At 57.3% G+C, this 15,730-nt stretch overlaps 2 protein-coding genes across 5 annotated transcripts in view; both read right to left on the minus strand.

Moving 5' to 3' along the window:
• Positions 1-3,175, minus strand: part of FAM222B (family with sequence similarity 222 member B) — a 34,814-nt gene extending 31,639 nt beyond the window's left edge. Inside the window, exon 1 of one of the 2 annotated variants that reach the window (XM_072881898.1) lies at positions 3,041-3,175. The gene's annotated coding sequence lies outside the window, so the exon portion shown is untranslated. The remainder of the gene's footprint in view (positions 1-3,040) is intronic. The other variant, XM_072881895.1, reaches the window with a different exon arrangement.
• Positions 3,176-3,923: 748 nt separating this feature from the next.
• Positions 3,924-15,134, minus strand: ERAL1 (Era like 12S mitochondrial rRNA chaperone 1). 3 transcript variants are annotated; one of them, XM_072882571.1, is made up of 12 exons: positions 14,788-15,134; positions 11,931-11,995; positions 9,968-10,120; positions 9,738-9,865; positions 9,573-9,650; positions 9,360-9,406; positions 8,938-8,999; positions 8,369-8,481; positions 7,471-7,863; positions 6,800-6,949; positions 6,424-6,504; positions 3,924-6,089 (listed from the first exon to the last, which is right to left on the minus strand). In XM_072882571.1, the coding sequence occupies exons 1-12, from the start codon at positions 15,132-15,134 to the stop codon at positions 5,967-5,969; spliced, it is 1,740 nt and encodes a 579-aa protein (XP_072738672.1). In that variant the 3' UTR covers positions 3,924-5,966. The 3 variants fall into 3 exon arrangements, with proteins under 3 accessions (XP_072738672.1, XP_072738673.1, XP_072738674.1); XM_072882572.1 differs by lacking the exons at positions 11,931-11,995; positions 14,788-15,134 and adding an exon at positions 10,432-10,582; XM_072882573.1 differs by lacking the exons at positions 9,968-10,120; positions 11,931-11,995; positions 14,788-15,134 and adding an exon at positions 10,432-10,565.
• Between the last annotated feature and the right edge of the window lie 596 nt (positions 15,135-15,730).

Here is a 15,730-nt window from a genome sequence, read left to right on the forward strand (position 1 = left end):
AACGCAATGGAGTGACCTGTTACTCAACTGTTGGGTGTAGTATTTCAGTGAACTGCATGTTCTTAAAGCAATTATTTAAAAGTTCTGATCATCTGTTAAATAAATCAAGCAAGACAGGCTGTGGCTATGTTCTCACTGGTGTATTTAGTAATTCCATAAATCCCAGAATCCTCGAAATTACCAGGCTTTAGAGAAATACAGAATGGACATTACTTCATCTCCCATCTTCATAAATCAGTAACTCCCCTCACTATTACCTCGCTGGAGATGAGCGAGCCAGCAATATACAGGATACAAAATGTTTCAGCGATGGAGGCTTTGGGGTCAGGCAGTCAGGGCAACCACCTCGACCTCCTACTCTCCCCATCCCCGCATGCTGGCCAGTAACAAGTCAAGGTCAAAAACAAAGAATAAAAAAGATGAATAGACAAACCAAGGTGAGAACGAAAAGTATTGCACTGGGGAAGAAACACTTATAGAAGTTTATATCCCACATCCAGGTGTTTCAGCGAGTGCAGGTGAGGATACAGGCTAAGGCTCCTGTGCATCATACAGGAGTCTGAGTTTCTGTGAAATACAGATACTTCAGTCCTTGACAAAACCCTTACTTCGCCTCTTGATCTGGTAACAGTTCCCAGAAGCAAAGAAAGATATAAAAGCTTATCTATCAGAGGACAACTTGAAACAAATACAAATAAGACTTAAATGAAGGCAAATATCCAAGTTACAGAGAACATAAGGGTTCCTTAATTTTACATTTAGAGAAAAACAATACCATGTGGACATTCTCCAACATATTTTTTAATGTTATTAACAGAAATAGCACCCCAGGCTGCGCTCAAGCAGAAAAAGCGTGAATCTGTTTGCAATGTGAAATGAAAGGGGGATCAAAAATACCATCTTATTAAATGGCATTTATTTGGTGCTAAGCGCATTATTTATTCTATTGAGAAATTCACAAAATGACAGAGGGGTAACCGTAAGTAAGGTCACTACTTAATGTCAGTGTCAAAGCTGAGCCTTAACAGAATTTAAGCACCTGCCTTTTCTTTTATCTCAGCACAAAATGAGATTTTTTTCTTTTCTTTTTTTTTTGCACTTCAAAAGCCATGTAACATAACAAAATACACACCAAGCATGAAAGAACAGAGAGCATGCCAGCATCTTTCAGCAATCATCTTTCCCTTGTCATCCATTATGTCAGATTTATCTATTTTTGCTTAATTCTTGTTACAGCAATACGCATCCTTCCTCCCTCTAGACTATCAGGCTGGTTGGGCTTGAACTCAATATGGCTTCTTAAAATAGTTGAGAAATATTGAAAATATTTGAAGCGATGATTGTAAATTACAGCCTGTTCATCAGCCCAGCTTCTAGCTCCAGCTCGACCTGCGACTCCCGCAGAAAAGTGTCAATCTCTGACTTCTTCACCTCAGAAATTCTACCCAACTGCACAGTGTAAATACAATTTAAAAAATAAACAGCCTTTCTTTTATGGAAGCATTTTTCCCCGAAAGCTTAGATCCTGTATTTATTGCAAATCTTACCCTCCATTTGTTTTGTTACTTGCTTTTGATTCAGACCTTCCTCTACTAAAAATTACCAACCAGTTAATTCACCGCTGCTTGCTTTCTGCTGTCACTGGTTTTTTTTCCCCAGAGTTTTTGGACTCTCTGGACTGGCTTTACAGGACATCAGATCCACCTGTACGCTCTCCCTGCGTCCTTCACTCCCCAGGCTGCTGGCTGGGAGAGCCCGCTCTCTCCACCTCTAATATCTGTAATAGGCTTCAACAGTGTCTTTCCCCACTGCTTTATGTATTTACCTAAATGAATGGACTCTAACAAGTTCAAATTCTTTAGGTGGAAAAAGAACTTGATCAGAAATACACACGCTGAAAGGAAAAAGCAACTATCATCACTGTATTGCCTTACTGCCTACATAGCACCGATCGCAGAATTTTCTCAGTCGGCTGCTGAATCAGACGAAGTTTCTACAGCGCACACACACAAAAACATGAAGCCAGACACGTCCAGTAGGATTTATTCAATCACAAAGTCATCACCGTTGCTCCAGCACAAATGACATCACTCGGGAACCCAACCTCATCTACTGAGAGCGTGCTCTCCTGCAGCTACCAGTTCAACAAAGAACGGGGTTTGTGCAAGAGATGGGTGAAAGTACTGTCATAAAAAGTTTTCCAAATAAACTTATGTTTTCTTGAGACGTTGTGATTAAAAAAAGAAATACTTAGGACTGTGGTAAAAAGTGAGTGCCGTGAATTATTACTGAACTAACCTGCACCTGCAATTTATCCTAAAACTTGTACCTAGCAATTAGAGATGATACCAAGAGAAGGATAAAACACGTCCGTAAGCCCTCGCAGGTGCTGCTCCGGGAAGATCATATGCTGCGTAACCAAAAGCATTTAAGTACTTTGCTTGCACGAGTGGACTGAAAACAGATAAGTCAAGCTCTGCAGTTTTCTTCATGCTTAAGATGCTCGAAAAATGGTTGGTAGGAAATAAAAACGACGAGAAACGTATTAACGATACCTCTCGCAAAGACACTTTTCTTGGGAAAGAATTACACAAAGGATTTGCACACAGTGCAACTGCAACCCCCCCTTTTTCCTGAAGGCATTTCTCTGTCGCGACGGCTGACGTATTATCGCGATTCCCGCTGTGTATTTGATATCACGGGAAAGACATTTAAAGCTCCAGGTGGCGGGGTTGCAGAGGGGCCTAGGCGGGCTGCCTGCTCCCCGCCGTCTCCTCACAAGGACGAGCCGGGGAGCTCCGGACTGAGGGGAGGAGGCCCCCGGGGATGCGGGTGGGCCGGGGCCGCCTCCCGGCAGCGGCCCCGCAGCGCTGTCGCGACAGGGGGAGAGTCGCGACAGCGGAGATACCTCACGCCGCCTCAGAGGGTGGGGGGAGGGGACACCCGGGAAGGACAATGAGGGGGGGTGGGCCGCGCCGGTCCCGCCACCCTGTGAGGAGGCAGCGGCCGCTCGCCTGCCCGCCCACCCGCCCGCACTTACTCTCGGTGCCCCTGCCCGGGCCTCATGGCGCCGCCGCCGCTGTGCCCGTGCCGGCCCCGCCGCTCGCCGCCGCCGCCGCCCGCTCTCGCCGTGGTGGCTGCGCCAGCCGCTCCCGCGCACGCGCGCTGCCCGCCAACGGCCCCGCCGCCCCGCCCCCGCGCATGCGCGGCTTCCTCCAGAGGGAGGGGGAGGGGCGGGGAGCGCCGCGCCGCGCCGCCCCCTGGCGGTGCCCGGGAGCGCGTACAGCGCCGAGCACCGGGGCGGGGGGAAATCAGCCACGGCCCCGCGGGGGAACCGGGGGGGGGGGGGTCCCGGCCTCACACTGCCGCCCCAGCCCGGCTCCCGCGATGCCTGGACCGAGGAGAGGCCTCGACGAAGAGCCCCCGCCTTTCTGAAGTCAATTAAAACACCTCCCCGCTGCAGGAAAGCAGCGGTTTCCAGCCCTGCGATTGGTTTGCAATGTGCTAATTAACCTAATTATCAAACCTCATTAACGAGACTTCACCCCTTCCCGTACCTGGAGCATTTCCATTGCCCCCAGGACTGGCCATGGCTGTGGGCACTTGGCTTCTCCCGCCTGGAAGAGGCTCTGCGGCAGCACGGTGCAACCCTGACCTCTGCGTGCACGAAGGGAACGGCCTCCCCCTTGTACCCCCACCCCACGAAGCGCCTCCGACCCCTCAAAGCACGCTTACCCAGCTTTTTTCCCCCACAAGGTGTAACCTTCAGAAGCCAGGGCTCAGGAACTGGGATCTAAGCTCGGCTGGGAAGAAAGGAGGAAAGACATAAAAGTGTCCTGGTTTTAGTCGGAATAAAACGGATGGAAGGTGGCAGCTGCGAGGTCTGGCTGACGGGGAGGAAGAAAGGAGATGAGAACAATCGCTTGTGCTGGGACCTCATTTTATTGCAAGGAAAATTACAAAAGTCTGATAGAAGCATTCGAGGGACCATGGTGTCCCCTGCGTGGGGGAAACAAGGCAGGCCAGCACGCACCTCTCTGGAGGCTTCTCAACCTGGCTTTCGGGTGGTCTTGCATCCCCGACAGTAGAATCCTTCAGCAGCTCAGACGCAGGCTTTTGCCAGTGCTGATAAAGCATCTCCTTGACGTTGCACCAGAGAGGGATGCTGGGCACAGGATTTGCTCAACAGGTTTGGGCTTCAGGCAGGAGCAGAGAGTGCCCAGCAGACCCTACCAGCTCTCTTCATTTAACTGTCGGGGCAGCAGCCCGGGGCGTCCTCACTCAGGGATGTTAATTTATAACAGCACACGGGGATTTACCTGGATTTCTGGCAAGAAGCTACCCAGTGCTCCAAACACTTGAGGACAGTGGCGTACAGAGACAAAACCCAAGCCCACGTAGGGACTGGCAGGGAGGGCAGGGACCCAGGCACGCACACGCAGTGCCAGGCTCCACCACGCTCCATGCCAAGGGCTCCGCAGAGCGGCACACGGTGCCCCAGCCCTCCGTACCGCCCTGCTCCTCCAGCCTCCAAGCCTTGCTCGCACCCTGACCTGTGCCAGTTGCTCTCCATCCCCAACACCCCATTAAACCTGAGCTGCAGAACCTGCTGCTGTTCCCACTTCGGGCTTTTCTTTAGCTGTGACAGCCTCTACATTTGTATCTGCGACTCTGGTGCAAAGAGTAATGACTTTGAAGTAACTTTGATGCAATAAACTATTCAAATTCCTAAGAAAGGGGGTCCACTCTGGTTTTGCATGACAAACAAGCCATTCTGAAGAAGTATCTATGAGATACTGCTAGCAGCATCTTCAGAGCAAACCACTCAACATTAATTCATTCATTAGCCAAACATCCAAAGGGGTGGACAGGCAGGACCCCACTGGGCACCAGAAACAAGATGTGGAGAGGCAGAAAGACACCTGTTCCCTGCTCTGTTTCCCTTTCCGATTAATATGCTCCAGCAAATGCTCACAAGCCCATTCTCTGACCTCCTTGCTCCTCTCACCGGCGGTCAGGGAAGCAGCTTGTGTACACACCAAGAGCGGATCACAGTTCCATTTCTCGCTTCTCCAGGAATACACAAGAGTCTGTGACCAGACCCATCTCTCTGGAGCGAGTACCACGTGCCAGGAGCAGTGAACTGCTGAGGAAGTTGGAGGAAAGGATGACAGGGGAAAAAGAAGGAACGAGCACTTTTACAAACTACCACACAGAAGAGGTCAAAACGAAAGCAGCAGCTGGCAGTCAGCTAAGAGGATGGTGCACGCAAGCCTGTGGGCAGGGCTCCCACACAGGAGCTGGAAACCACAGGCCTTTACGATCTACAGAGAGTTTAAGAGCTCCCTCTGTCACACCCAGTCATTACGGCGTGTTTCAGCTTGCCAGCAAACCCCTCCAACCCAGGCTGCCTGGGCCAGCGACTCCCTACACGGTCATACACTCACACCCATCAACTTCAACAGGGCAGAGAGCAAAGCCACCGTGAGACCACCGTGTGGGCGGGGGTAGCCTCTTCCTCCTGCATGACCACTGCTGGAGTCATTCAGCCTTCAGAAGAGATGACAAACATGTGCTGATAAACCTTCACTGCAACCCTTTGTCCGCTAAAAAACAGGAGATGCTCCTGAACTTCCAGGCACAAACACTGGAGAGCAAGGATGTGGGGCAGCCCAAAAGAAGTGGATGACAGCTCTGTAAATGCAGTACTAGAATGGCGCGTGCAGCCGGTTCTCTGATGTCCCCAGCTTCCACAAGATAAGGTGCCGTAGAAGGTCTGAAGATTTTATTTCAGTTTGGGCCATTCCCCCAAAGAATAATATATTCTACTTCAGTCCGCTATATTGACTCCATCATCCTCTGTTTCTGGATTGAACAAAGGTGCCGAGATACCCGCAGGGGAAAACGGGACCAGTTTCTCCGCGTGACCATAGAGCTCAAGGGCTGTCAAAACATATGCAAAGAGCTCAACTCTTCACCTCCACCTTGAGCTTCAAGCGGACATCACACAGGAAAACGTTCATCAGGTCCTGGCCAGCCTCCTGAGCAATCCTGCTGATAACCTTACCTCTTCTTCCAATCAACATCGTCTGCATTAAAACCCAGAGAGAAGATCATCATACTCATCCTTACATCGCTTAACTGCGGGGAGGAATCACTCAAGAAAACAACAGTGCAGCCACAGAAGCAATTAAAGGGGATATAGCAGTTAGAGAAATCCCAAGATGAAACCATGGGCAAGTGATCACTTCAGAAAGGGGTAAGCTGTTACTGAACAGCCCGTGACTCTGTGGGGCACTGGGCTCTTCCCAACAGAGACCCCACAGCTGAGGGAGAGGGGATCACAGGAAGGATGCACCTGTGCTGGACCTAGGGAGCCTCCTTTCACACTCCCCAGCACCCCATCTCTCTTCTGTTACTCACCATATGAGACTTCCTTGGGACCAAGAGGTTCTGCACGATGAGGAGCTCCCCACTTGGTCCTTCCTCCCACATCTCAGTCACCTGCAACAGCAAGCACAAACTCAGCAATTCTGCGAAGCACCTCAGGAACAGCAAACGCCTGTTCAGGGAAGTTCAGGGATGACAGCTCAGCTCCCCGACACGAGCACGCAAGCATGGCCCCCTTCAAACACGCAAAGGGTCTCACAGCACCTGACGTGCAAGCCCCAAGTCACCCCACGAGGCCTATAAAGAGTCTGGCAGATTTCACAAATTCAAACAAAGGGATTCTCATCACGTAGTCTGATATTTCCAATAAAATAGCTCGAAGGCAAGTCTGCCTGCGCATGCTTCCCACCTGAATCACGCCGTAGGGCACTTCCAGTGGCAGGTACTCCAGTATCTTCTCCCTGATGATATTATTACAGATCTCTTGAGGTGACTGGCTGGTCAAGACCCCGCTGTGAAACTCCCAAGGGCCTGGCTTGGCTTGCATGAGGAGGTACCGCTGTCAGCACAAAACACACATCACACCCACTAGCTGTCACATACCACTCTCGCAGTGCCACCAACCCCTGCGCTCATCTTACAGCGAGTCGCTATGAGGACGCTGCTGCTAGTCAGGCATCAGGGCAGTCGTTTAGTATCTTTGGCAGGGAAAGGAGAAAGGGAAGCTTCTGAAACTCAGACCCTGGCAAAGGGTCACACCTCCTTAAAGCTGTTTGTATGAGTTATAAAAGCCCATAGTATCCCTTGTAGCTGAAAGGTAATGCGTTGGGTGGCTTCATCACTACAAACAGGCTGCTGTTTGGAGAGCCCAAAATAAAGAGTTCTGTACAGAAAACTCTGGAGATACAGTATGGACGTAGTCCATGTTGACAGATGACGGTTCCCCCCAACACCCCAGGCCAAGAACAGCAGCTCTGCTACTTCCTCACAGGAGGTGAAGCTCAGTATGAAGTACCAGGGTCCCACAAGGGTAAGAGCACACCAGTCTCAAAGCATAACAGAAGTTCAGACTGCAGTTACCTTGAGCGTATCCACCTCCTCCCCATGGAGAGCTGCCAGCATGAAGATCTCCTGGAAGCACGGCCAGCCTTTCATATTTTTTAGATCTCTGGGTCCATAGCACTTTGGCCCTTGTGCTTCTTCTGTGACAAGAGTGGACTCAGAAGCCCTCACATCACTGCTGTTGTCCAAGCTAGAGCCTTCTTGGGCTTGATCTGTTTCCTGCAGACAGTGAGGTTCATGGGCCCTATTCTCAGGTGGAGAAGCCTGAGTGATTTGTAGAGGAGACTTTGCTGAAGAACTGGAATTATGTTTAAACACAGATCTCACTTCCAGTTTCTTTCCATTTACAATTCCCTCTGTTAGCTCAGTTACTAGTTCCAGCAGGATGAACTTCTTCTTTAGCAGATCCACCTAACGTGAGAGAGAGGTGTCAGGAATTTGTCCTAGATGAGGTTGGCAGCTGGGCCCTGGGTCCGAATGAGCCAGAAGAAACCACCCAGGGGAGGCAGCTGCTGCAGGACAAGGCTTCTCATCCAGACAGTTCTCTGACCAGAGGCCAAACCAGAGTGTGTCAGCAGTTCCAGTACAGTTTGTCCAAACACCGTCAACTTGACAGCAACACCTACTCTGTCAGTTCTGCTGAGATTCTCGCTGGCCAACCCCACTGTGGTGCCAGCTCCTCTTCCCAGGCCGATTTAAACCCCACTCTGCAACATACAGCTTCAGGGATGCGCGCACATGCAACGTGTATACATACATACACACTTAAATATTCTGGAGTAGAGGGGGAAACCAGTGTCCTTTAACACACCCGGACTCAGCGACCTGAAAACACATCGCTGCTGGTGCCAGGTACTGTCCGAAGACACCAGCGTAACATACTGTGGAAGGCAGAAAGAACAAGCACCTCATTTACCTTGTTCAGAACCAGGACACTGGGGATCTGGGGAAACCGAGAAAGACACTTCAGCACCTCCTTGCTCAGGCAGTTTCGTGTCCAGTGATCCGACACATCCACCAAAACCAGAACTGCCAGAAAAGAGAGTGAGGGAAATATGATGAACCTGTATTTTCCAAAATGTTCATTTTGAGCTTCTCTACAGTCTATGGTCACCTCCCTCCTGCTGCTACTTCTCTCTCTTCTACAGGACAGCATGCAGATGGAACCAAAAAGGAGCGTTTTAATTGAAAAAACAATAAAATGCAGTTTATACCTGTCATCCTAATGACATCACACATGCTAAAACTCAATATCCAAGTCCAATTACTAACCCAAGCTGTCTCCCCTTGGCACCAGGCAATTCTTAAACCCTCCCCAGCTCAACATTTCAAGTCTTTTCACTACCCTTCCCTCCTCCCTCCTAGCTCACGCTCCCAGGGCTCCCTTTGCTGCCCCGGAAACATCCAGATACCACAACCACAGGACTGTAAATTCCTGTGGCAGATAAAGGCTTTGGCTTGATCCAAGAGGAGTTGAGCACCCACCTAAATCCGCACGTTTCACGCTGTCCCATGGGTCTGTCAGCATGGCTTCATCTAGTTTATGTCTGAAAGACAAATGCAAATGACTAAGCCAGACACGCTCGATCACAATCGTCTTCCTTCCCCTCAAATGGGGGAAAACAGTGTTTTCCATCATCCCAGCTGACACGAAGCTGCCTTACGGGCTGTGACATCCCTTGTTACATGCACATATGCAGAATCAAACATAACAGGGCTCAAAGGATTCCACAGGCTCTGTGTGCTACTGAAATTGCAGCAATAAAAAAGTTCAGACACCAAAACAAGACTAAAAATATACATTCCTGTCACTCCTATTTTACAAACTTTGCACAGTGACAATCACGCTCTGGTTTTATCGAACCTTGATGGACAGGACCCCCCCCTCCCCACAACAGCGATGATACCTTTTGGCTTTAAAGGGACTAGTGAGGCCAGGTGTGTCCAGAATGATCTAGAAAGAGGAAAAGATAGCTCTTGTAAGCTTGCCTGCAGTTAGTGGCCAAACTAAAACATATTTGTGCGATGAGAAGTAACCCCATGGGATACAAATGAGAAACCCCGCACCTTCTGGCTAACACTCCCCGCTGCCCCGGGCGGGATCAGGTCTGGAAGCTTACCAGTTGTGTGTCCTCGCAGGTGACGACACCCCGGGCTTTGCATCGGGTTGTGTGCACTTTCTGAGAGACAGGGAAAACCTGTAAGAAATTAGATGCATTACACTGCCAGAATATGTCAAACAAGCGATTTAGCAGCCTGAATTTGTTGCTCCACCCCAGCTTTACCTTTCTGCCCAAGAGCTGATTAGAGAGCGTGGACTTCCCAGCGTTGGGTGCGCCGATGATGGCGATTCTTAAAACTTTGGGGTTCTGGGGCTGGTCAGGCTGATCCCGTAACAGGCGGTCTTGTTCCTCTGCCAGGGGAAAGAAGGAGCTTGAACGTTGCTAAAGCCCCACAGCGGCTCAGGACCGTCCGTCCCAGCGCGGGGACCCGGGCGGCAGCTGGTACCATTCACCTTTGCTGGTGGCAACGGGCGGGGGGTGCTGGCCCAGGGAGCCGGCCGGCTTCTCGGCCGGGATGCCCAGGATGCTGCCCAGCGCGGAGCGGCTCCCGCTCCAGCGGGCAGGGAGCGCGGCGGCCCGCGGGGCGCAGCTCTCCAGGAGACGGGCTGGAAGGAGAGCAGCAAACCCTGCACATCCCGAAGAACCGCATCCACCGAAAACGCCCCAAAATCGTGTCGTCCCCTTTCTCCCCTCCCTGCAGCGCCCGGAAGGCCCTCCCCACTCACCCAAGACCTCCGGGCCGGCCCCGGACCACCGACCTCGGCCCGCCCCGGCCTCACGCCCCCGCTCCGCAGCGGCCCCTCCACCTGGCTCGTCTCAGAAACGCGCCCCGCGGCGGCCCCGGCCCCACGCCCTCCGCCTCACGGCCCCGGCCGCCCCCGGAGCAAGCCCTCGGTCCCAGTCGCGCCCGCCCCACCTGGGCCCAGCAGGAGCGGCCCCGCCGCGGCGGCCATCGCGGCCCAGCGCACGGCCCGGGCCGCCGCCATCTTGCCCCGCCGCGGGGCAGGGTGGGAGCGCGAGCGGCGCCCGCCCTCATTGGCGCAAAGCGGGGGAGCATAGAGAGGAGGCGGGAGGGAGCAGCGCGCCGCTCTCCGCCGCAGGGGGCTGTGGGGAGGAAGTGGGCGGAGCGGGCTGGCGCGGGCGGGGAAGGGGCGGGGACGGGGCGGGGCGATGGGCGGGGACGCGGGAGCGCCCCCTGCCGGCCCCGCCGCGCGGCGCAGGGCGGTGGCAGCCTGGGACACAACGCAGCGTCCCCAGTGCTCCCAGTGCTCCCAGTGCTCCCAGTGCCCCGCCACACAGCCCCGTGAGCCCCGGTGCCCCCTGCAACACACCCCAGTGCGCCCAGTGCACCCCAGTGCCCCCTGCAGCACACCCCAGTGTGTCCCAGTGTCCCCTGCAGCACACCCCAGTGTGACCCAGTGCCTCCCACGGCACACCCCAGTGTGTCCCAGTGTCCCCTGCAGCACACCCCAGTGTGTCCCAGTGCCTCCCACAGCACACTCCAGTGTCCCAGTGCTCCCTACAACACTCCCCAGTCCATCCCAGTGCACCCCAGGATGCCCAGTGCCCCCCGCAACACACCCCATGCATCCGACTACTCCTCCGTGCTCCCCAGTGCTCCCAGTTCCCCTGTTCGATGCAACCCTGTGCATCCCAGTGCTCCCCCTGCAATACACCCCAATACTCCCCAAGGCTCCGCAGTCACCCCCCACAACATGTCCCAGTGCCTCCCAGTTCTCCCCAGTGCCCCCCGCAATAACCCCACCGCACTCCAGTGCCCCCTGCACCCCAGTGCACTGCCTGCACCCTGTGCCCCCCAGCACTGCACCCCAAGGTGTCCTGGTACCCCCCTACACCCAAATGCACCCCAAGGTTCCCTGTGCCGCCGTGCTCCCCGAGCCCCCAGCACCCCAGTACACCCCAGTACACCCCAGTGACCCAGCCCCACCACTGGGCCTGGAGCCCCCAGGGGATGCGATGGAGAAGGAGACACAGAGCCGCGGTGCTGTAACCCCCTTTATTGCCCCGTGCCCGGACCCCGGGCTCCATTGCCGTGCCGTGCCGTGCCATGCTGTGCCGTGCCGTGCCGTGCCGTGCCATGCCATGCCGCGTGCCCGACCGTCGGCAGAACCGTTACCATTACTAAACTCAGTAATGGTAACGGTTTCCCCGCCGGCCGCAGGTCCCTGGCTGCATCCGGAGCTGCCCGCACCTCGGGGTGCCCCGTGGCCCCCCAACCTCCCCGCCCCATATGCCCCCCGAGCCTGTCCCTCCGGCCCCGTCCCAGCCTCGCGCCCCCCATCCCTCCGTGCCCCACGCCGTGGTCCCACGCCGCGTTCCCCGCTCTGGGCCCGTGGGTGGGTGCAGCCCGGGGGAGTACATCATCTATACTGTAGTGTCTCATAGCGAACTTACAGTATACGATGATATCCTGCCCGGGGCGGCGGGCAGCGTGCCGCGGGGCGGCCGGAGAGCAGCGCCTGCACGGGAGAAGAGCACCGTTAGGGAGCACAGCACCGGGACCACCACCTCCCCACCACAGCATCCCCCCTACCCCAACCCAGTCCCCCCGGTCCTGCTGCCCCGGAGCAGGATGGAGGCTTCCAATGGCCTCCCCACCCTGGCATCCCCCCTACCCCCTCTTTATGCCCCCCAGTCCCACCGCCCCGGAGCAGGATGGAGGCTCTCGATGGCTTCTCCATCCCAGCACCCCCCTAACCCCTCCTTAACCCCCCAATCCCACCACCCCAGAGCAGGATGGAGGCTCCCAATCGCCCCCCAACCCCAGCATCCCCCCTGCCCCCTCCTTGTGCCCCCCAGTCCCACTACCCCAGAGCAGGACAGCAGCTCCCCAGGAGGTGGCACCTACCTATAGGGGTGGCACTGGGGCTTTGCGGGGTGCTGGGTCTGCACCCGCCTTATAAAACCTGCTCTGCCTCATCTGCATATCTCACATCTGCACTGCACAGCTGGACTGGGCTCCTTAACCCCTTCATCCCCGGGGGTTGGGGGGGCACAGCCCCAAGCAGCTCCCCCCATCCTGGCATAGCCCACGGGGGGCTTGGGGACAGGGGGTTTGTGGGGGGCCACCCCCCTGTGCCAAAGGCTGCCTGTCGTCCTGCCTTGACCCCTGTGGGCACCAGGATGGTCCCTGCCCATAGGTGGGGGGACCCCAAACTGGGAGCTACCCATTGCAAACTGGTTCCCAGTTGCTGGACAGGGGCTTTGGACATGGCAGGGTGGCAGCCCCATGGGGATGGGGGCCAGGGTGGTGGTGGAGGGACATGTGGGTCACTCTGCACAGGCACCCCCAGATGAGGTACATGCGTGTGGGCGTAGGGAGCCTGTGTCCCCCTGAGGTGGGTGGCCTCCAAAGCGCTGTGTCCCCTGGCCGTATATGCTCCCCTGAGGGACATGTTCCCTAGCAGTGTGTCCCCCCAAAAAAGAAGTGCCCCCCAGCCAGCAGGGACATGTTCCCTGCCTGCCTGTGGCCCCCCCAGGGGGATGTGTCCCCTGGAGGGATGTATCCCCCAGCTGTGTGTCCCCAAAGGACATGCCCCCCTGGCCATGTGCGTCCCCAAGAGCGCTGTGTCACCTCATTGCGCATGACCCTAGTCATACTTGTCCCTTGGCTGCGTGTGTCCCCAAATGGCTGCAGCCCCTGGCCATGAGTGTCACCTGCCTGTGCATGACCCTGCTCATACGTGTCCCCCAGCCATGCATGTCCCCAGCCCTGTCTGTCCCCACAGGGCCACATCCTGCAGCAAGCGCTGTGCCATTGCGCCCGGTTGTTTGCGCCAGGACACGCCGGCGTTCCTGGAAGCTGCCTGCCGGGAGGTGATAATCCCCCGCCGGGACCGTCTGCATGGGGGCCCTGATAAGCAGCAGTGTCCGGCTATCGGGGACCCTGCCCTGCCATGCGAGGTGTCCCCAGACCCGCTGTCACCTCTGGGTGACAGGAACAGGGGCAGCATCACCCACACTCCCCCCAGCCTGGCCAGACCCTGGCAGGAGGTGGCACAGGGTCAAGCCCTGGCACTGGCCTGTCCCCAGGCATGAGAGTGCCAGGACTTGGGGGCTGCAAGAGACCGTCCCCTCCTGTCTTTGGCCCCTGCTGTGACCCAGAGGTGTCCTGGGGGGGCCTGTAGTGCTCCCCAAACTGTGGCACAGGCACCCCAGCACCTAGAGCAGGACACAGGCAAAGTGTCCCCAAGAGTCCCCCAAGCCCGGCCAGCCCCAGGTGAGCCCCATGGGACTACCCCCAACCGGCTTGGCCCCTGCGCCTGCTCAGCGCCCACGGCGCGTGGGGACAGCCCTGCCCCATGGCCCTACACCCTGCTGCACCCCGCGGGGCAGAGGGGGCCCAAGCAGCCCCCAGGCCGGCACCGTGGAACTGGTGCGGGGACCCCCGGGTACCACAGCCCTCCCGCCAGCCGTGCTGCTCCCGGCAGCGTGTCTGGCCGCAGATAAGGAGCTGCTGGGGGCTGCCGAGCTGTCCCCACCCGGCATATCTGCAGGGCCACCCTACTGTGGGGTGCGTGGGACGGGCGCTTTGTCCTGCCCAGCCCTGGGGGGGGGACACAGAGGGTCCTGAGGGCATGAAGGAACCGCCTTTGCCCCGGGGAGGGCAGTGCAGGAAAGCCCCCCCCGTGTGAGCCCCATCGCTGGCTATCACCGCTCCCGCTCGCAGGCTGACCCCAAGAAGGACAGGTACCCCCAGAGCCACCCTGCTGCCCCCCAGCGCAGGGAAGGGTGCACGGGGCTGGAATGGGGATGCCAGGCCCATGGGGTGCCATGGGACATGGGTGTTGCCTGGTCCCCACGGGGCGCGGGGGGCTCCAGCAGCAGGGCAAGGGCCCGGGGCTGCTCAGGGCCGGCAGCAGAGCCGGGGGTAGCACGAGCTGCTGCCACCAGCCTGGCTGCTGGGACAGACAGAGCCTTCGGCCCACGTCAGCCCTGTTCCGAACGCTGGGGTGGCACCGGTTGGGGTGTCCCCACAGTGATGAGCTCCCAGGTTAACGAGGGCGATGCAGCTGGAGCTCACCAGCCGCCCTCGGTGGCTCCTGGCTCCGTGCTCACACGTGTGGGAGCAGGACAAGGCTTTACCCCTCAGCTACGGCCGGCCGGGAGCTGCCCCGGGGATGGGGCAAGGAGCCCACAGGGACACGGTGACCGTGGGGAGGCCACGAGCTCCCAGGAGCTTTAGCATGAGCTACGTGAGCCAGGACCTCACTTCCACGCACCCCTTGTTCCCCCATCCCAGCGGGAATACCTGACCGCTCTGGGGCCAGCAGCCCCCAGCCAGCCCACACCACGGCGGGTTGAGCACCGGCTCTGGCACGTGCCGCGGCAGGGGAGACGGGCACGGGAGGCACGAGACGAGAGCCAAGGCAGGTGGTGACGAGGCTTTATTATCGTACAGCAGTGACGGTCACAGGGACGCAGGCATGCACGCGCACATGCAGATAGGACGCCTCGCCCGGCACGCCCGCCAGCAAGTGCCAGATCTGTGCCGGCGGCCCCACGGCGCGAGCACAAGCCGGGGGCTGATAAGGCCGGTCCTCCCCCCACCCCGGCGGCAGGGAGGGGACGGGGTGCCACTGGCCCCGCAGCACCCATCCACCCCGCAGCGGGTCATTCCTGGCAAAGGGACTGGCCAGTACCGGGGGCAATGCCAGGAGGGCAGAGGGGGACCCAGGTCCCTGCACCCACCCTGTGACAAGGGGGGCGGGGGGGTGGCAGCGAGCTGTGGGTGAAGGAGCCAGTGGAGGGACCCCCGGCACGCCGCGGTGCCGGCGCAGGTCACCACCCCACAGCAGCGCCAGGCTGACTTCACGCGTGGGTTCGGCCGCTACGGCCACACCGAGCACGGCAACGAGACAGGCAGGGAAGGGGCATGGGCCAGCGCAGGGCCCCGGTGGCACTGTGGGGAGTATGGGACACGCATGGGGACAACTGCTTTCACATTGTCACTCAGGGCAGCAAAGCCACCGGCCATAAGAGGCAGGGGGACTGAAGAAGGAGGTAGGGGCTTCTGCGCTGCCTGTCGAGGCATCCTCCGGCCAGCGCGGCGGCTTGTCACAGCCTCGGGGCCAGGAGCGCTGGTCCCCGGCCAGCTGTACAGGCCATGGCGCTGGAGCAGCCTGTCCCCACCGCAGTGCCCTGCCCGGCCTCCCGCGTCCCTCGGGCCTGCGGCTTTGGTCGTTGTCAGGGGC

The sequence above is a fragment of the Ciconia boyciana genome, chromosome 17, assembly GCF_034638445.1.
Source record: "Ciconia boyciana chromosome 17, ASM3463844v1, whole genome shotgun sequence".
In the NCBI taxonomy this organism is placed as follows: Eukaryota; Metazoa; Chordata; class Aves; order Ciconiiformes; family Ciconiidae; genus Ciconia; species Ciconia boyciana.